Source organism: Diabrotica undecimpunctata, chromosome 7 (genome assembly GCF_040954645.1).
Source record: "Diabrotica undecimpunctata isolate CICGRU chromosome 7, icDiaUnde3, whole genome shotgun sequence".
In the NCBI taxonomy this organism is placed as follows: domain Eukaryota; kingdom Metazoa; phylum Arthropoda; class Insecta; order Coleoptera; family Chrysomelidae; genus Diabrotica; species Diabrotica undecimpunctata.
In genome coordinates this window covers 118038803-118060505 of record NC_092809.1, presented here as the reverse complement: position 1 = coordinate 118060505, position 21703 = coordinate 118038803, and the positions used below count along the sequence as shown (strand labels likewise).

General features: G+C 34.1%; 2 protein-coding genes across 2 annotated transcripts in view; one reads left to right on the top strand and one right to left on the bottom strand.

Annotated features, from left to right (window-relative positions):
• LOC140445742 (calsenilin-like) overlaps positions 1-21703 on the bottom strand; it is an 859410-nt gene that overhangs the window by 594761 nt on the left and 242946 nt on the right. The window lies entirely within an intron of this gene.
• On the top strand, positions 4671-10100 carry LOC140446613 (uncharacterized). The gene has a single exon (XM_072539190.1). It carries the CDS (start codon positions 4671-4673, stop codon positions 10098-10100), a length of 5430 nt encoding a protein of 1809 aa, XP_072395291.1.

Below are 21703 nucleotides of genomic sequence, written 5' to 3'. Positions count from 1 at the left end.
GAGGAAAATATCAAACTCCGCGCCGCCAAGACTCACATAGAACTGAGGAGCATTATAAAAAAAGAATTTGATTTTTTTATTATAAATATAAAGAGTAAAATAAAATAAACAAAATTTTACAAATTTGCAACAAAAATTACTAGACCATATTTTCACATTTGTATGTTTTTACAATTACATGAACTATTTAACATGCATTTGGACAATAATACTGCTATTGCAGAATAAATATAGTCCCTATTTTAATTTTTATTATAATATGATTCCACTAAGACTTTAAACCTTAGAAAAATAATCCATAAATTAAATAGAAAGGTAGAAAATCTGAAGATTTTCTGATTTCCTTAACGTTCACCTTTAACTTTCACTTTCAGAATTCGAGGGCTGAATAAATATTTTTCGAGCGATTAATTCGTATTTAAAATTCCAAACTTTCAAATTCTCTAACCGAGTAATCCATTTAACAATATTCATTTTAAAACTTTTAGGTCCTATTCAAAGGGCTGTATTTCAAAGTGATGTGCTTAATTTTATCATACTTTATTACTTTTGGGAATAGTAATGGTAAAATTGGAGGAGAAATCAATACGTACGAAAGTGGCACGAGGGAGAAAGGTATTTTTATTACTTTGATCCTAAGTATTAACCATATAAATCATACAATATTAAAAACCAATAAAACAATATAAAATTAAATATTTTGCACTGAGCTCTGAGCACTGAGAGGTTGTCTCTTCTCGTAAACTTAATTTTGTAGACCATAAAATGAGACTTATAATAATGTTTGCCCCCTTTTATAAATTTTAAAAAGAGGCAAAAAATTATATTCATACTACGTTAGAAAAATTGATTGACAGAAACTAAGTGGGAGATTAAAATGAAGTTTTACACAGATCACATAGGACGTAAGCTTATGATAGAAATAGCTTTTGTCAACATGGAACAGAATATCAAGTCTACCGGACAGAAATAAAGAGGGCGAATATTTATTCTACGGGACAGAAAGAGAGAATAAAGAAAGACAGAGGAAGAAAAGAAAAACAGAGAGCGCCAACTACTTTTTAAATAAAAAATAGTAAAAAGAGAAATGAAGTTAAAGTAATTAATAAATTGATAAAGAAATTAAAATGAAATAATTACTTAAATATAAATTAATAGAGATATGACGTTTATAACATTACAAAATACCATTTAATTTAGGAAAAAAAAAAGAGTATTCAACGGTGGTATTCTACCAGTTATGACCTATGGCATAAAAACCGTGACACCTATAGAGTTATCAGTCAATAGATTAAGAGAAGCATAGAGTACCATCGAAGAAGTTTTTCTGAGAGAACGCTGCTTTCAAACAGAACTAGTCTATGTCCGAAATCACAACTTTTCAGAAGAGCAATTTAAAGTTTTTCAGAAGTTTACTTTTCCATTATTTTGTTTTTCAAACATTAACGTTTACTTTGTGTATACTTTTTAATTCATTTAGAAACTTTTACATTACTATAAAACTGGTTTTTCTTGTTTCATTGTTATAATAAAAATTAGGTGGGCATAGACTAGTGCTGCATCAGAATTATTAGTGCAGAAGTAGTTTGTTTGGACTTATGCTAGTTCTACACTAAAAACATTCTTCTTTTTTATAAAAATACACAGTTGCTGTTTAAGTAAAGCCAAATGAAGGAATGATTAATTAAATTACTAGTGTTCTTAAAATACAAATATTTTATTATTATGTCACTGATTACAAAATAAATTATAAAAACAGTGATTTCTTAAATTAAGTTCCCTTATGACTTTAAATTCAAACAGAAGTCATGTTACACGGTCGGAATGACCAATGATTTACATAGACATTTGCAGGTACTGACAATGTACGGACAAAGTTTTTCTTCTTGTCCTACGCTCAGTATTAATTCTGATAAAATTCTTATCATCATAATTGTATTTTATACAAACAGCATTGATGTGATCGGGCTCAACCATTATGACACGTATCTTCTCCACTTGATCTTTTCTCCTGTTTCATTTATGTCCATTTTGTTATAAGTATGTTTTCTGAATTCAACAAAATCATAAAATTTATTCATTTCAGTAACATTGTATGGAATCTTTCTACATGCTGTTTATGCAATAATATACCACTGACTTGGCACGTATATATCAACATTTTTTTAAGCCCTCCCAACATTACTATGTATACTATCACCTTCGTTTTGTGTATGTCCCTTTTTCAAGAAAAAGTGGGAAATTTTAATCTTATGTGTAGCAACCAGATCTTTATACATTATGACAACATTTGTGTTGCGATTTTGTCCCCCACAGTTTCTTGTTTTTCTTCCAGAGCCTTTTCTTCTATTAATTTTTTAACAGAGAAAGCTACTTCATTGGATCCTCTCTGTCCTTTTGTCTCATCCCACATGTAGCAATAATTTTTTTTCATGAAGATCATAAATACTCAGATTCTAAAAAGAAAGCTTTTTACTATAATACAACTGAGATGCATCTAAATGTTGCATTTGTTGTTGCATATCAAAAACTTTTGCAAAATAGGTATAATCATTTTCACATCTCTTCTTTAATTTTTCTTACAGTTCTCTTGCATGAATCTTGTTCTTTAAATGGTCTTCAATTAAATGTTTCATTTCGTTTTCTTTCCTTTTTTTGTTTGGAAGAATTTAAGGTTAAAATTTGTGTTGAATAAATATCTATACATTCTATACAATGAAAACTTCGCGAATTGTTGAATATTTTTATTCACAGTCTTCTTTACATAAATCATACATTTTTGTTATATTTAGATTTAAATCTAAATATTGTCTTTGTGTATCTTTTCGGCAATAATGGCTTTCTATTGGAAACATATTGATATAATCCATCACTGACTATTTTATTTTGTCAGATAATTTTGTAGCACAGACATTTTTCCTCTTTGATCTTCGCCAACTATATTCTCAAACAAGAAAAATATTGTTTTTAAAGAACAATATTTACTATTGATTTTGAGGTACAAAACAACAACATAACCTATATTTATAAAAACCAGACTAGCGCTTCCACGATCTGGCGAGTGCAGAACTAGTCTATCTCCAGATAGGCTAGTTCTGCACTCAGTATATTTGATTTAAATCAACTCAGATGAGAAGAGAAGTATTAAATGTTGACATACACTACTTCCGCACCAACAAAATTAAGATAATGGACATAGACTACTTCAGTAATATTTGAAATTCTTAAATAACTTTAAACCTGGACTTATAATATTTTTGCAATAAGTACCCACTGTAACAATGAATGTTTTGGTCAAAAAAACATCAAACAGCAAATCTTGGACCTAGACTAGCTCTGTTCTAAGGCAGCGATATACGAAACGAGAACGTGCGAAGTGCGACAAAGATGGGTGTTCAAATCTCTTTAACATAAAAGTATTTATTTACAAAGTAAGGTAATTTACAGGAAAATCAGTTTGTCAATTCTCTTTATATCAGTTCTCCGAATGTTTAGTGGAATTAAAAATCTATTCTTTGTTCAAAAAATAAAACCTTTTTCTCTCAGAGACTACCTGACCGTTAAGTCGTACATTGTATTAAATAAATTCTAGGAGTTGCTAAACCGGTGATTTAACGGGACTTGTGGTCCCTGACTTGATGTTTGGCGACGATTCAGTAACACAAAAATATATTCAAGTATCGGCCTTCAGTCGTAGCGGTTCGATGATATTTTTCTCTCTTTGATTTTCACGCGGAAATAGTGTAAGTAGAATCTTAAACGGGATATATTCACATCTGTTCGCGATCAACGACATAGCAAGAAGCATTTATGGTCGGCTTTCGATGATAATTATTATATAAAATCGCATTTGTTAGAATAGTTGTGATCAATAAAATTGACTGGTAGCAGATTCAATACTTTCCTTATTACCGGAAATCATCCTTACTTCGACCGAGATTATTTGGAATCGACGTCTGAATACGAAACCAACAAAACGCTTGGTTCCCTTTCTTATGTTTGGACGAAACATCACATCTCCACACATAATTTGGTACCCCTGGTGGGACAGCAAACGTCCTCTACAACACTACAGAAGCAAGGATTTCCAGTTAAGGAGTTCTGACTCCATCACCCACATCGAGATTTACGAAGACGCTGCTCCAAACCCGTGAGTCGTCTTCAAAACGACCCTCTCCAACAGGTAACACCGTTTACAACAACGGTGGACTTATAAACTTTATTTATTTTCTCGTTACTCAGTGACTCTAACTCGATACAATTTCTATAAACAATTCTCACAGTGTTTATTTGTATTTTATATATTATCACTCACTATAATTTTTATACTCGTTCTCGTTTTAAGTAATACTTTCTTACTTACTATAATTTACGCATAATACGCAATTTTGAATGTGTTTATCAAAGTCGTATCCTACTATATTTATGACTAATTAAAAATTACTTATCGCATTCATTTACAGATATTTCACGATTTTTTTAACACATTTATATAATTTTGAATTTGAATTTTTACACATTTTTTATAGTATAGTACAATTTCAATTTTCAGCCACGATCTTTTTTCTTTTTAATAACAAACATATCTTTCTATCTCTACACTGTACACTGGTGTTGTCTCAGTTTTGTTTTCGTTTTATTATCACATATTTTAATTTATACTAATTGACATGGATCTATTGAAAAGAGAGCGTGGCACATGCAAGTCTACAATCACTAGAATTTTAAATTGGATCAATAACTCCCTTGATATTCAAACTAACACCTTTGAATTAGATCACCGAAAAGCACATTTAGTTAATACCTTTAATAATTACAATGATATTTGCAATAAAATAGAATCTATTGATGCGGTCGACTTGCATACCGAAAATAGGGAAGAAATCGAGGATAAATACTTCTCTGCTATGTCACGAATTGACGGAAAATTATCTCAATTAACGCTCAGTAACTCATCTTCTTCCCCATCACATTCTCAATCACAGGAACCCGCTAGTAATTCAAATGTAAGGTTACCACCCATTTCCGTCCCCAATTTCAATGGTGAATACAGTAAATGGCTCTCTTTTTACCAATTATTTTCTTCTCTAGTAAAGGATAACAATAGTATCACAAAAGCACAAAAATTAATATATTTAAAATCTTCTCTTAAAGGTGAACCCTTAACTTTAATTGACTCACTTGAAGTTACTCACGAAAATTTTGATCTCGCAATAACTATTTTAGAAAAAAAATATGATAATAATCTCGCGATAATAAATTCGCATATTAACGCTATAATAGATTTCCCTACACTTTCAAAGAGCAATTATCATTCATTAAATGAATTCGTAAATGATTTGAAAAGACATATTGACTCCTTAAAAATTCTGCATGTTCCGATCGAATCGTGGGATTATCTCTTAATAAATATTATAATTAGGAAACTTGATTTTGCCACTAAACGGTATTATGGCGAAAGAAGGGATCGCGACAACACTCCCTCGATTGTCGAACTTTTTGAAATATTGAATGAACGGTGCAACATTCTCGCAGACCTAACATATACCTCTGACTCAAAAAGAGAAAAATCACACGGCAAATATAATGCTACCTCTCTCCACCTCAACGCCTCTGCTACACTCCCATCTCGCGTTTATATTAAATGTAATTACTGCAATGATTCAGCTCACAAAATATATACATGCAGAAAATTTTCCTCTCTGCCACACTCTGAAAAATATAACTTTCTTAAGGCTAATCACATGTGTTCTAACTGTTTGGGTACAAAACACACCCATGCTGATTGTCCTTCACGAACTTGCTCAATCTGTTCCAAAAAACACCACACTCTACTGCATCAAAACTCCTATGCGCAAAATACCAATTATTCTGGCTCTTCCCATTCTTCGCATTCCGAAAATTATCGTTCTAACATTAATGGAAATCATTCACGATTTAACCATTCAACACAAAACCCTTCGTATGATAATAGAACTAAACATAACTCTTTTCGTCAACCAAATGATGCCAGTCCAACCTCACAAAACACCAATTCTCCTAGTCTCTCATATCAACATAAAAATACCACGCACTCCACGGAACCGCTTCGGACTAATAATGTCCAACCTTCTACTTCTAACAACTTTCCAGACAATGGAAACGACTCCAGCGTTGCTTTGAGTGCTACAAATAAGTCCTTTACATACTCTTCAGTTCTCTTATCCACTGTTCAAGTTAATTTGATCGACAAATCAGGAAGGCCCTTACTAATTAAGGCAGTCCTAGACTCTGGAAGCCAAAAAACGTTCTGTTCTCAAGAGTTGCTAAGTAAAATCAGTTGCAAAATTTATCACAGGGAATTACAAATTTCTGGCATTTCACAAGGCTCTTTCACCTCGAACTTAATGGCAAATATTAATGTTCATTCTCCTAATTTAAAATCTCAGCATCTTAACTTGAATTGTGCAGTTATCCCAAAAATAACTTGTCAGTTACCTCAATTTCATATTCACCCCAATAAGCTCAATATACCCAAGGGTTTCACTCTTGCTGACAAGCATTTTTATCAAAAATCAAATATTGACCTTTTGATAGGAGCAGATTATTATTATGACATTCTTCAACCAGGTCTCGTAAAGTTAGGACATAATCTCCCTACTCTTTTCAATACAATTTTTGGCTGGGCAATCGCTGGCAATGTTCCAAACTACGCTCAGTCTAAAAATAATGTCTCTCTATTTGTGCAAACTCAAAATACCCACTCTTCAGACTCAAACCTTAAAGCCCTTGTTTCTAAATTTTGGGAAACTGAAGATTGCCCCGGCGAAAAAATATTGTCCCCCGATGACCAATTAGCCGAATCAAATTTCATTAATCACCTCAAAATTCTCGAAAATGGTCGATTTCAAGTAAATCTACCTCAAAAATCTCCATCTGAGCACCTCAAGCTTGGTGAATCATTCCAAATTGCAAAAAAACGTTTTGAATCACTTGAAAAGAGATTTAAAAATGACTCCAATTTATATAATGCATACAAACATTTTATAGATCAATACATCTCCCTAAATCACGGTAAATATGTTCCTCTTACATACCACAACTCGCTAGATGAAAACAAATATTTTCTACCCCATCACTGCGTATTAAAGGATTCAGCAACCACCAAATTGCGCGTAGTGTTCGACGGAAGTGCAAAAACCACTTCTGGATACTCTTTAAACCAGATACTTCCTACCGGCTTTCAAACACAGCCAGATCTCTTTGATATCCTCTGTCGGTTTCGGCAATTTAAATTTGTTTTCATCGCCGACATCGAAAAGATGTATCGGCAAATTAATGTCAATCCCAATCAGACTTTTTTACAAAACATCCTTTGGAGAGATAGCCCACACGAACCCTTAAAGTGTATTGAGCTAACGTCTGTAACCTATGGCGTAACGTGCTCCAGTTTTCTAGCCACTCGCTGTTTAAAAGAGATAGCTACTTTAAATACCACAAAATACCCCCTTGGTTCTGATGCACTGTTAAATCAGACATATGTCGATGATATTTTATACGGAACCAACACTCTAGCCGAATTAGAAGCTGCATATCATGAATTATATTCCATCTTAAACGGTCACAGTATCACTCTTCACAAATGGGTTTCTAACTCGGCTGAATTTTCTGCCAAATATATTCGGTCATCTCAGTCTAATTATGAAATAACCTCAAACAACTTAAATACCAATAAGGTCTTAGGTCTCTCGTGGCACCCCTTAGATGACTATTTTACGATTTCAATTCCAAGTCCTCCCGCTGCTGATAATAGCTTCACAAAAAGAAACGCCCTCTCAGCACTCGCCAAAATATTTGACCCCATAGGTCTCTTGGGATCATTCACTGTCACTGGAAAGGTATTTATTCAAAAACTTTGGCTCAATAAATTAAATTGGGACGATCCACTCCCTGAAACTCTTGCTAAGGAATGGAAAAGATTTATTAACGATCTCACTCTCCTGGAGTCTCTTAAAGTACCCCGTAATCTTTTTAACAGCAGGCAAAACTCTAAAATTGAAATACACGGATTTGCCGATGCCTCAAGTAAGGCTCAGGCCGCTGTTTTATATTTTCGCACAATTTACGCTGATGATACTATCAGTTGTACTCTAATCGCATCCAAATCTCGTCTAGCTCCCTTAAAAACGGTATCCATTCCTAGATTGGAGCTATCAGCCATGTTACTACTGTCAAGGTTAACTAAAAAAATAAATTCCACCTTTGCAAATCGCTTGCACTTCTCCTCCATTAATTTGTGGACAGATTCACAAATCGCGTTATGTTGGATAAACTCTTCTGCCTCGCGCTGGAACACTTATGTAGCAAATAGAGTAACTCAAATTCAAGACCTAACATCAAATTTTTCTTGGAGACACGTTCGTTCTCATGAAAATGCAGCAGATTGTCTATCTCGCGGCTTGACCGCTACTGAATTTCTAAATTCCCGGATGTGGTGGAACGGCCCTGAATTTCTACTTAAAACGGACTTAAACCTAACGACATTTAACCCGAACTCTACCCAAGTATTATTACCGGACGAAAAGGTATCATCCCTTATAATCAGTTCAAAAATCTCAACGCAAGATGAATTTATCAATAAGCTATTTTCAAGGTTTTCCTCTTACTCTAAATTATTACGCACCACTGCCTACATATACAGGTTCTCGTTTAATGCAAGAAACTCATCTGATAAAAAACTTGGTATTTTATCTCCGGACGAATTGCGATCCGCCTCTATATCAATATTTAAGGCTATACAATCCCTAAAATTCTCTAAAGAAATCTTGGAAATAAAAACCCAAGGAATTACATCCAATAAGTCCTTAATTACCCTGAACCCTTTTTTGAATGCAGACGGACTTCTCTGCGTCGGTGGACGCCTAAAAAACGCTAATATCCCCTATGAACAAAAACATCCAATATTGTTACCATCTAACTCTCACATTATCAATTTATTACTAACTCATGAACATTGTCGTCTAGGCCACGCCGGACCGCAAACGACATTGTCCAACGTCAGACTTAGTTATTGGCCTTTAAACGGACTTCGAACACTAAAAAAAATTGTAAAAAATTGTCACGTATGTTTTAGATTTCGCGCTAAACCTATGGAACAAATCATGGGAAATTTACCTAAGGTTAGAATTACTCCTTCTCGCCCTTTTCAAAATGTGGGCTGCGATTTCGGTGGGCCATTTCTTATTAAATCCTCTAAGTTAAGAAAGGCTCCAATGCAAAAATGTTACATATCTATTTTCGTTTGTCTAGCCACAAAGGCCGTTCACATAGAATTAGTGTCATCACTCTCTACTGATTCATTTTTATTATGTCTAAAAAGATTCATTGCCCGAAGAGGTCTTCCCTCTCTCATATATAGTGACAACGCAACCAATTTCGCTGGTTCAAAAAATGAACTTAAGGATTTGCGCGAATTTTTTAAATCCCCTAGTTTTTCAAATGACATGCAAAATTTCGCTGCCCAAAATTTCAAAGAATGGAAGTTTATTCCACCTCATAGTCCCCATTGGGGAGGTATATGGGAAGCAGCAATTAAAAGTGCCAAATATCACATTCGTCGAATGATAGGGAATGCTTATTTAGTGTTTGAAGAATTCAGTACAATTCTCTCGCAGATCGAGGCAATTTTAAACTCACGCCCTATTTGCCCCTTGTCGAATGATCCCTCTGATCTACAATGCCTTACACCCGGACACTTTCTAATAGGCAGTAGCCTTACCTCTTACCCTGAAAAAACATTACTACACTTACCAATTAATAGGCTTAACTTCCTTCAAAGATGTTCACAGATTCAACAGTCGTTTTGGAAACGATGGTCTGTTGAATATCTTAGCCAACTGCATAGTCGACCAAAGTGGTCCAAAGTAAGTCAAAATATTAAGATAAATGATTTAGTCTTATTAAGAACTGATAACTGTCCCCCTCTAAAATGGCCTACCGCGAGAGTCCTGGAACTTTTTCCGGGGTCAGATAATCATGTCCGCGCAGTTAAAATTAGAACTGTTACGGGAGAGACTGTTCGACCAATAACTAAATTATATCTCTTACCACAATTTGATTAGGTATATTTTCTTTCGCGTTTTTCTTTCTATTACGCTTTCAATATTATTTACCCATTTTTTACATAGGTACATATCTATTATAACTATCCGCAATTCGCGCGGGCGAGCTTATGTTCAAATCTCTTTAACATAAAAGTATTTATTTACAAAGTAAGGTAATTTACAGGAAAGTCAGTTTGTCAATTCTCTTTATATCAGTTCTCCGAATGTTTAGTGGAATTAAAAATCTATTCTTTGTTCAAAAAATAAAACCTTTTTCTCTCAGAGACTACCTGACCGTTAAGTCGTACATTGTATTAAATAAATTCTAGGAGTTGCTAAACCGGTGATTTAACGGGACTTGTGGTCCCTGACTTGATGTTTGGCGACGATTCAGTAACACAAAAATATATTCAAGTATCGGCCTTCAGTCGTAGCGGTTCGATGATATAAAAATTTTTCTCTCTTTGATTTTCACGCGGAAATAGTGTAAGTAGAATCTTAAACGGGATATATTCACATCTGTTCGCGATCAACGACATAGCAAGAAGCATTTATGGTCGGCTTTCGATAATAATTATTATATAAATCGCATTTGTTAGAATAGTTGTGATCAATAAAATTGACTGGTAGCAGATTCAATACTTTCTTTATTACCGGAAATCATCCTTACTTCGACCGAGATTATTTGGAATCGACGTCTGAATACGAAACCAACAAAACGCTTGGTTCCCTTTCTTATGTTTGGACGAAACATCACATCTCCACACAATGGGAATAAAGAAGATCTCTATTTGTTTCGTTCCATCTCTTGCATTACCAAGTTACTTAATACCAAGTTACAATAAAAATAAAAGTGCCTCTTTCACAATAATTTTTGTCAAAAATTTAAAGGTTGCCCATTTTTTGCACCGTATACCCGATATACGATATATATTGCAACCATAACATTGTTCCAAACAACGATAACCTTGTTCAATTTGTACTTTTATAAAAAGTAGAAAGCATTTAAGAACCTTGGTTTTATGGAAAAAATATTATACTAAAAAATATATATTTCATAATTTAGTTTTATTCATGGCTTAATCAATATTTTATTTCGGTTTGCTTTTAAATATTATTTCCGTGTTTTCATGATTAACAAATAATCATACAAACACCAGTGTTGTTGTTTACCTGTACGTAATGAAAACATTTTATTTGGAAGCCTTGTTTACCTATAGCGTTTAGAAAATATAGTGTTTTATTATTTTATTGATTTTTTATGTCCCACATATAGGATGATGAGAATTTGCGACTACCAGAGTAACAATCAAAGGGCATTAATGATTAGCAAATATCAAATATAAATATATCTTTTCTACAGTCTCTTAATTAAAAACGGTATAATTTATATAGGGGTAGAGTAAGGTAAGGAGGATAAAGCAGAAATACGATTAAAGAAAAGAAAAGTAAATAGAAGAGAAATGAGTTTTAAGTAACGGAAAAATGCAACTACTTAAAAAGAGAAAAGTTACCGGAAATTTAGCGAGACAGCACTAGAATTAAAAAGAAGTATTGTAAAGCACCTAAAACTAAATAACTACTATAATAGTTATTGTATATTATCTAGATATATAAATGTTTGAAAGACCATATAAAAGCTAAAAAACGTAAAAAAAGATAATATTTATTACCGTTAAAAACTGAAGTACAATATTACACATATAAATATAAATAACTAAACAAAAGTTCCAAAATATATAGTACAATATATGATCATAAAAAACATTAACAATATCGTTAATTGTGTGAATACTTAATAATTCCAATGTGCCTGGCTCAAACAGTCATTTAATAATGACAAATTAGCTGACTTAAGATTATAATAAAATAAATCATTCTGAGGACCCCTCACATTGATGTGATCTACAAAAACGTTAATTTAGATGTTGTGTGGAGGATGGTAGTTATCAGTTATTGCTTAGGCTTCACCACTCAAAGTAACAATAGTGTTTACATTTGGAATCAATACCAGATCTAATATTGTATCTATGTTATTTGGAACTTTATTCAGCTGATACACACCATTGAATACACAATAATAGGCCAGTATAATGAAAATTTTACCCATTTGATTATGTTGTCCCTGGTTTACCACTGGTACTGAACATAATTCTTCTGTTTACTAGATATAATAGGGCAAGTTAAAATGAGCACAAAACAAAAGGGTTCCTTTTTTTATTTTACAGAATGTTATCCACTGTTGTACCAAGATGATGGTATTTGGTTATTGGTGAACGGGGTGGTAAAGAGACTACACAAATTATGATTGTATTATAACCTGATACTTTTTTAACAAATAATTAATCAATATCCTGTGGATAGTGTATTATGGAAATTACATAACTTTTGAATATCGGTATTAACAGCTCTTGAAGCAGAACCAGAACCAACTCACATAATATCAGTCACTAATATTACTGTTTAGCGATGTTTCAGTTAATATTATTATGGAATAATAATATGCGGCAACATTTGTTTGAAGTACGTTCATTTTAGTTTTTTATTGACGTCCATTTTGATTAAAAGTTTTAAGTTCTTGGTTTGGATTGACTTTAGATGAACCTATACCTGTTTTGGTTTTTGTCTGCACAACACTACGAATTCGGTTATTATACACTCATGGACAAAAATATCGAATATTTTGGAATTTTCAAATTTTTGTTTTTTCAAAATAAATTTTGGTCAAGCAAGTCATTTATTGTAAAATAGAGTTTATTTTAACAATGTGTAATGAACAATTTTAAGTTTTTATGTGGAGAAAATTTTGAAAAAAATAAATGTTTAATATTGGGTAAATAAGGTTATTTTACTTTAAACTTAAATGATAATTTAAATTGCTTAAACAACTGGTTTAAACTGAAAAAAGTGCATGATCAGTAACGTGTATTCCCCCCTCTAGCTCTTATTACTGCTTGCATCTTTCTCAGCATGCTTGCAAGTAAATTTTGGACATATCCTTGGGAAATTGTATTCTATTCATCCTGTGCAGCAAGCCGAAGCTGCTCTATCGTATTTGGAACCGGATTTCTTTGTCGTATGCTGCGTTTTAGGCGATACCACATGTGCTGTATTGGATTTAAATCCGGGCTAGACGGTGGCCAATCCAATCTTCGAATTTGGACCTCATCAAGATAATTACTCACTATGGCAGCGGCATGGGGTCAAGTATTATCGTGCATTAACGTGAATCTTTCATATCCAATGTAACCAACATATGACAAAACATGATATTGCAGGATGTTTTAAACGAAAGAATCACCAGTCATCTGTCCAATCACTTCCACAAGTACGGTACGTACCTCCCAACTAATACCTTCCCAAAGAATTATGCCATCAACTTCAAAACTAACGGTCTGGGCGAGACTGCAGCTGGCGAATCGTTCTCCAACTCTTCTGTAGACGTAGTTTTGACTATCTGGCTTTCATAATAGGATTCTGGTCTCATCAGTGAAAAGAACGTTTTTCCAGTTGTCGATATTCCACTAAATATGTGTTCTTGCAAATTCCAAACGACGAGCTTTATGATTTTGGAGAAGACGTGGAACTTTGGCGCAGCGTCTGGGCTTTAAGTTTCCTTCTTTTGATCTTCGTCTAACTGTTTGTGAACTCACATTAACTTGTCTAACATTTAATAGCTCATTTCTGAGGTGCATCGATGTCAATAAACGATTTCGTGTAGAATTAAGAACCAAAAAACGGTCATCAATTGCGGTTGTGCACCTTGGACGTCCTTGACCAGGCTATCTTACAAAATTTCCTGTTTCACAGTACCTCTTTAGAGTATTTGAAACTATAGATTCAGTTCTGCTGAGACGTCGTGCGATACCTTTTTGTGCATATCCTTCTTTGTACAAAATTAAAATATGTGCTACTTGGACTTCATCGCAGTGCCGAATTGGTGGGATGCTTGTTCTAAATTTAGTTAAATCAAAACAATATTTAATTAAACTTAATAAATTAAACTATAAATAACCGAATTAGTATGATTTTTCTTTTACGTGAAGAAGGATTTTTATGATAAAATGTACGAATGACACTAACCACTGAATAAACATCAAAATATTTTAAACCAGTTGAGTACATCAGCCTACTAGATGAGTATTATCAGTAATCTAATATTATTTTGAAATAATAGTGACTACAAAAAAAAATTGGAACATTCCAAAATATTCGATATTTTTGTCCATGAGTGTATTTAATATATTTTTTCCTTTACATTTTGTGCTAAGGGGCTTATAAAAATAAACACATCCAATAAATAACTTATTGTTTTGTTGCAAATATATAAATATCAAGCTCAAAACAAAAATTCGACAAACCGATTCGTTTCAATGAACACATTTTTGCTTGTATTTATAATAAAACCGAATAGAGGATTGCTCTTCACATAATCCTGTACCGGGACAGAATTTCTAGAATCTCATTTAACCCCGTAGTTTATCTTAAGCATTAGCCGCAGATGGTATTAACTCCAGGCCGCTCTAATATCTCCTTTCTGGCCTATCCAATCCCAATATCGTAATAAAGAATACTACCCTTTTGCTCTGTTTGATGGATAAGGGACCTTTTCTCCATTTTATAAATAAATTTCAAAGACCTAGAATGACTTCGAAAGTATTTATTGGAAAACAGTATAAAGGACGTATTCGGTGATCGTTAAGCGAAAAAGATTTTGTTTTGTGTCAGTAAATAATAAAACGTAAAAGTTCTCCAGTTCAATTAACCGGATATGTCTTTGTCAGGTACCTTTTTATATTTATACCAATAAGAGAAAAAAATAACTAAGTAGTCTAGATATTTAGAAGTAAAAAGTTGTTTTCCTAAAAATTACTGGAAATTCTATCTCTATGTGTATAAAAAGCATTAAATCGTTGACAAAAACTTGATAGTGATAAAAAATTTTCAGCAAATGCTTTAACATGTCCTGCTATATTTTGTACATAAACAGGAGATAAAAGTATGTGTTCAAATTTTCGTTTCCGATTTGTCGCCATGTCAGATTTTGTCGCCATGATGGTCGCCGAAATCCGAAAATCCGTTTCGGATTTTGGCGACCATCATGGCAATCTGTATTTTGCAAACTGCGGCTCTGAAAAGATTTGTAGTAGTGTTGAACAACGTACATAGATTTCTCATCCAATAAATCCTTCGTCTTTCTATTCCTCAGTTTTCTTCTACTTTTCCTTGTAGAATTAATTGCAGCAACCCATATATTTCGCTGTTCTCATGATATGACCGACTTATTTGATTTTAGCAGTTTTTATTGTTAACAACCTTTTTCTTTTTGCATTCTTAAACAAACGTCCTGGCTAGTAACGTGGTCGGTATAGTATATCTTCAGGATTCGACGATAGAGCCGCAGTTCAAAAGCTCAATTTTCTTGTAGGTAGTGTCTAAGTCTTTTGCGTCGTCAGTTTTTTGTCCCCCACAGAATCCTTGGGACAGACTGATAAATCAGTGTAAGAGTTTCGATTTCTCGCTATAGTCAACTGGGGTACATCCGCTTTTGTTTTAAAATCTCACATTTTATCGGGAGGTATTTGCCTTGAAACACCACGCTGGCAAGGCGGGTTGGTGAGTTTTTAATTCAGCCGCTCATTGTGAGTACCGACGCTGTTTGAAGTCACCCGCTCCGGATCAGACGCTTCTAGGTTTGTGATCTTATACTACCCCTAAAATCAAGGGTTGCCAGCTCCAACATCTTCGCCGTACCGGGGAAGTATTCTTCGTCGCCTTGGATGCCGTTTTGGACTTCATCCGTGACCCTGGACAAGGGACCCTTAGCAGGTGCTAGCTTCCCGGGTCAAGAAGCTCCTGGAATCTGCGGTGGGCAGGGATTGATTCAATTTCCCTGATAGAACTATCCAATAGAATCCAAGGGACTCCAAAGGAGTTCTTACCTGCTACCCGCAACAAGTATGGCAACAAGAACCACAGAACCGTGAAGAGTGGCGAAAAATGGGAAAGACCTATGTCCAGCAGTGGACAGAAGAGGTTGCACGATGATGATGAGTGTCTAAGTATTTTCATGATACTGATAAATCATGGCATTTGAATAGCTTAGCAATTTTTTGTGAAATGCAGATCTTACTTTCTCAATCCTACATTTGATTTCTAAAGAATGTTCCAATGTTCATTGACGTTTGTCCCAACGTTTTTTTCTTCTATTGGTTTACAATTCACACTGATTCTTTCAATTTGCTGTTTCTTCTTAGAGATCATCATACATTTTGTTTTCTTAATGTTCAGTAAAAGTCCATATCTCTGACTCACTACTATGATTTTATTTATACTCCTAGCGGCTTCATAACTGTCAGAGAATACCACCGTGTCATTACGCATCTGATGTTATTAATACATTCTCCGTTAATTCGAATTCCGCCTGCAACATCCTCTACTACTTCTTGAAAGATTTTCTTCAAGTATGTTGAACAGCAGGGGCGATAGTATACTTCCCTGTCGAACCGCACGTTTGATTTTAATATCATTAGATTTTTCTGCCTCTGTACGGATAGATGATGTTTGATTCCAGTTAAGATTGCTAATAATTTTTAGTACACAGGTTTTTATTCCAATATTTGTTAATACATCCATCAGTTGGTCGTGCTTTACTGTATTAAACGATATAATATGGTATTCATTGAAGTATGCATGCAAACTGAGTACAGCTGATTTTTTCTTTGCATAGTCTATATATTGTTTGATGTATGATTTTTAGAATATATATATATATATATATATATATATATATATATATATATACATTAGGCGAGTCTTCTATAGCTGGCGCCTACAATTCTTGCATCCAAATTTCCAGCGTTTTCTGTCGAATCAATCTACAGTTTTTAAATCTCTGGCGGTAATTTCATCTTCGACACATTCTCTCCATGACCGTCTTGGTCTACCTCGTTTTTTTCTAGTGGGCGGTGTTTATTTTTCTATCTTTTTGGCTATCTATTTTCTTGCATTTTCTGCAAGTGTCCATACCAGTTTGGTTTTTTGGCTTGAATATGGTATCTATTATGTCTAGGTTATTTTCATTTCTCTCCCAACATCGTCTCCAATAGTTCATTTTCATTGCCTTAATTTTTGATTTGTTTTTTTGATTGTTTTTCCAAAGTTTGGCGCCCTACAACCCAATAATTTCTATAATTGCTTTATACATTCTAACATTCATTCTCAAAAAAAAAGATTCTAACAGCGCAACCCGAGGTAATCAGAAGACGGGGTAGACCAAAGCTGAGGTGGATGGACGGGGTAACACAAGATGCCGAGAAGATCGGAGTCGGCAACTGGAAAATGCAAGCGAGGGACAGAATAGAATGGCGTAGAAAGCTTGAGAAGGTCGAGGCCCTCTAAGGGCTGTAGCACCAAGATGATGATGCTTTATACATTCTTCTTTTATTTTCTTTTGTTTTATTATTCCACAATAGTCCATGTAGCTGTCTAGTGGCTGCTTTGGCTTGGCCAATCCTAGAATATATTTCTTCGTTACTCCCTGCTTTTGATGTTATTTGAATCCCCAAGCATTTAAAGGTTTCAGTTGATTTTATACTTCCCATTTCAATTTTTAGGCTTTCTAATATTTCTTCTGTAACTAAATACTCGGTTTTTTATATATTAATTGTAAGGCTCCACTTGGTATATTCCTCCTCCTTGGAGTTTTCTAAGCATATAGTCTATATAGCTCTAGTCTTTAGTAAGAATGACTTGCAGAATATTGCAACATTTTCTTTTCCTCACTGAGATTACCTCATTCAGATATATTTTAAAGAGTGCAGGGGCTATGCAGCAGCCTTGCTTTAGACCCTTACTAATAGAAATTTCTCTAGTTAATTTGTTTCCAGTTTTAATGTTTACCGTCATATTTTTGTAAAGCTGTTGTACTGCTTTTATATTTTTTTTATTTACTTCTTGTTTTTCCATTGCTACCCAGAGCATTGAAAGTGGTACATTATCGTATGCCTCGTATATGTACTCTTTTCTCATTAACCTGTTTTAAAGAAAATATGCTGTGCATACAGGATCTGCCTGCATGAAAGCCATTTTGTTCTTCTACAAGTGTCATCTCTTTTTCAATTTTATTTTTTATTATTTTTCCATTAAGTCTTGGAAGTAAATTTGTTACACTTTATAACACATTTCATCATCAACATCTTGGTGCTACAGCTTTTGGAGGGCCTTGACCTTCTCAAGCTTTTTTCGCCATTCTGTTCTGTCTCTTGCTTGCATTTTCCAGTTGCCGACTCCGATCTTCGACAAGACGAGACGAGAGAGCATATGAAATTTTTAACGGACTAAGAAACCACCCAAGCAGAATGTTAAGAGAGCTGACTAACTACAATGAAAAGACAAGGACGGTACACAGAAGACAAAAACAACAGATCGCTCGATATAGGGAGAACCCGAACGAATAAATAAAGAATGAGATGGTTGCAAGAAGAACGAACAAAGAAATGCAGTCAATCAGAAAACACACCAAAAAAAACTCTGGCGAGACGGTACGCTTTTCTTTTTTAGGTTTTTAGGTTTTTAGGTAATCATAAGTCTAATATACACCGGGCTGTGTGAGAGCATTATAAACTTGGGAATGCACACCCCAATACACGCACACAAATAGGATTAAGAAAAAAAGGAAAGAATTGTTGCCCAGGCATTTTATAGTCCCGAAGCCACAAGGAAGTCCACAAAAAAAAATTGTGTTTTTTGATTAAATAACGCAAATTCATATTGATACATTCATACTTTTCATTAAACCGTTTAACGTAAATTTACCTTATATAGCAAATATAGAAGGGGCCCGTCAGGCTTTCTATATACCGCTCCCTTAAGGCAGATCGAATGAAAGATCTACTCGCGAAATCCGAGCACTGAGGTCATGTGCGGCATACATGGGCTTGGTGGCCGGACCCCTCTCGGGTGCTCAGCCGGCGAGGAGAACAAAATTTATTTTGCCAAATCGGCGGCTGAGTGACCGAGCACACACTCTTTTCCGGACATAGATTCATCAGCTCAGGCTGATGGCTCTATGGTCGGAACACACGCTCTTTTTTCTTTTTTTAGGGACTCAAGTCCCGACGTAAATCTAGAGTAAAATTAATAGAGTCAGTAAAGTAAATAGGGAGAAAAGCCTAGATGTGGCTACCGCTACAGTTAGGTGGCATAACCACATTCACTAAAAACCGAGGATGTCCTATTACCCAGGGCATCTTAAGTAAATTTCAGATCATAAGCCTCCCCACGTAAGTCACACGATGAGGAGGAGTGGTGGAAAAGCCTGGGGTCAGATAGGTACCACTTCGACTAGCGAGGTGTGACCGGTTTGATCTTCGGACATGTGGGTTGATCACTGCGTGTGTGTGTGTGTTTCCATAGTTATATTATAGTGAGGGTTTAACATGTTGATTTATTTTTGTCTTACATATTGCAGTTTTACAATTAGTTAAACCAATATGTGATGGTCGCTGTAAATTATCTGATTTCAAGCTTATTAAGAAGTCATTCTACTCTCGCTTTGATATTAGTAATTCTATAGCTGCTGCACCACACCATGTCCTCAGTGGATCTATGGGTGCTTATTTGGTGAATCTTGTTCGCACCTGGCCTGAAAATACAATTTACAGGACGTTTCCTGCAGTACATTGGGACGCGCCGACACTCAGGCGGGGTTAGGTACTTTTCTGTCCAGTCTCTCTTTTGCAGAATGCTGAAGAACTCCTAATGAATTCAAAACACTGTCCTCCATAAAAGCTGAGACCGGCACGGTGTAAAATACTTAAAAAATATATAAATGACATAAACGTGTTTTAATGTATTTGTATTAAAATATAAATAACATACGGAAGCGCTATAAGAAAAAGTAACCAGAATTTTTTATAACAAAACTCTGAAAATACTTTCTTTTATAACATTTTTTATTCAAAATCAACACTTTACAAATTAGGACAGCACTGTCAGGAGACAAACAAAAAACATCTACCGCCTACTTCACTGATCCTATTGAAACCCATAAAGGGCTGAGGTTGGAAATCCCTTGATTGATTATAATGTCACATCAGTGGTGAGTGAAACGAAGGTGTGGATGTGGATCATGAAATGGGTCAGTTTTCTCCAGGAAACGTTGAAAAAGGAGGCAATATTTTATTGTGCATGACGGGTTAAATTACCGAATACTAGCCGTAAAGGAAAAGATTTACGTTTAGACTGTTCGGTGTTACCGAGAATGAAAATCGCAGTTAACTGAATAAAACGGAGAATTGCGATACATAAAATATATTCGAAAGAAACAGCAAAAATAATTTTTACCCTATTCTGCCGTCTGTTATTAAAGTTGGTCTTAAAATCTAGCGTAAAATAAATAGAAAAATGCTACAAAAAATCCGTTTACAAGTAAAAGAAAAAGTATGTTTTATTATTTTAAAAATGCATAATTAAATGTAAGAAAGTTTCATATTAAACACTGAAAATAATAATTATTCCAAAACAAATACTAGATGTGATTTGGTCTCAAATATAGGTTAGAAATAAAAATGGCCAGAAATATCGCCAAAATCGCTGAAGTGTTTATGAAGGCACACTACGAAAAATACTGCAAATAATGCAAAACACCGCTAACTTTATAGAAAAACACATTATTTGGATCGTTTACTTGGAAGATATTTAACTTTATTAAACAACAAAGTATCTAATAGATCTATTAAATAAAATGTCTGTAAACAAAACAATGCTCATATTGTCCTAATTCTTAGTTTTTAAATACAGTGTGACCCACTTATATTGAAAAAACCATAGCTGAGTAAAAATCAAGTCTAATAACAAAGAACTCCATGGTCTTTTACATAAGTGAAGGCAAAATGTATAAAAATAAGCTAACCTAAAATTAATGTCAACCAAGACACAAGAGGCATATAATAATTACAAAACGATAAGAAACGAAACACATGCACTTGTAAAAAGGAAAAACAAATGATCATTGTGAATATTTTTCCAAAGCAATGGAACATGATTTTTATGGTCTGCATAAGGAAATATGGCGCTTTATAAGAGGTCAAAGAACGAAGGTAAAGGAACTAATAAAAACAAAATATACAGAAAAAAATACATGGTTTAACTATCTAAAAAGCCAGAAATTACCACAAATAAAGAAGTTAATATAAATACACAGAAAGTCTTAAAAACTGGAAACAGAAACAGAACAGAAAAGCTGCAGAACAGAAAAGCTGCAGGTAAAGATGGAATACCAAACGAATTATTAAAATATAAGAAGCTGCAATAACACAACAAGTTAAAAACATTAATTCAAAGAATTATAAAACACAATCAAATACCGCAAGAATGGAAAACTAGCGAAATAATTCTGTTTTTCAAAATACGAGACAAAACAAAAAACAGCCAGAAAACTACAGAGATATAAACGTGTAATACTACTCTAGAAATTAAAATTAAAATTTTAAAAGACTTAATGAATCAGAGGATATATTAAGCAGATGACCATTAGGGCTTCCATACTGAAAGATCGTGTCACCATCATCATGCAACCTCTTCTGTCCACTGCTGAACGTAGGTCTCTCCCATTTTTC

Bases quoted from the DNA above. Each gene is read 5' to 3' on its own strand.
- LOC140446613 (XM_072539190.1), top strand. From the start codon at position 4,671: ATGGATCTATTGAAAAGAGAGCGTGGCACATGCAAGTCTACAATCACT.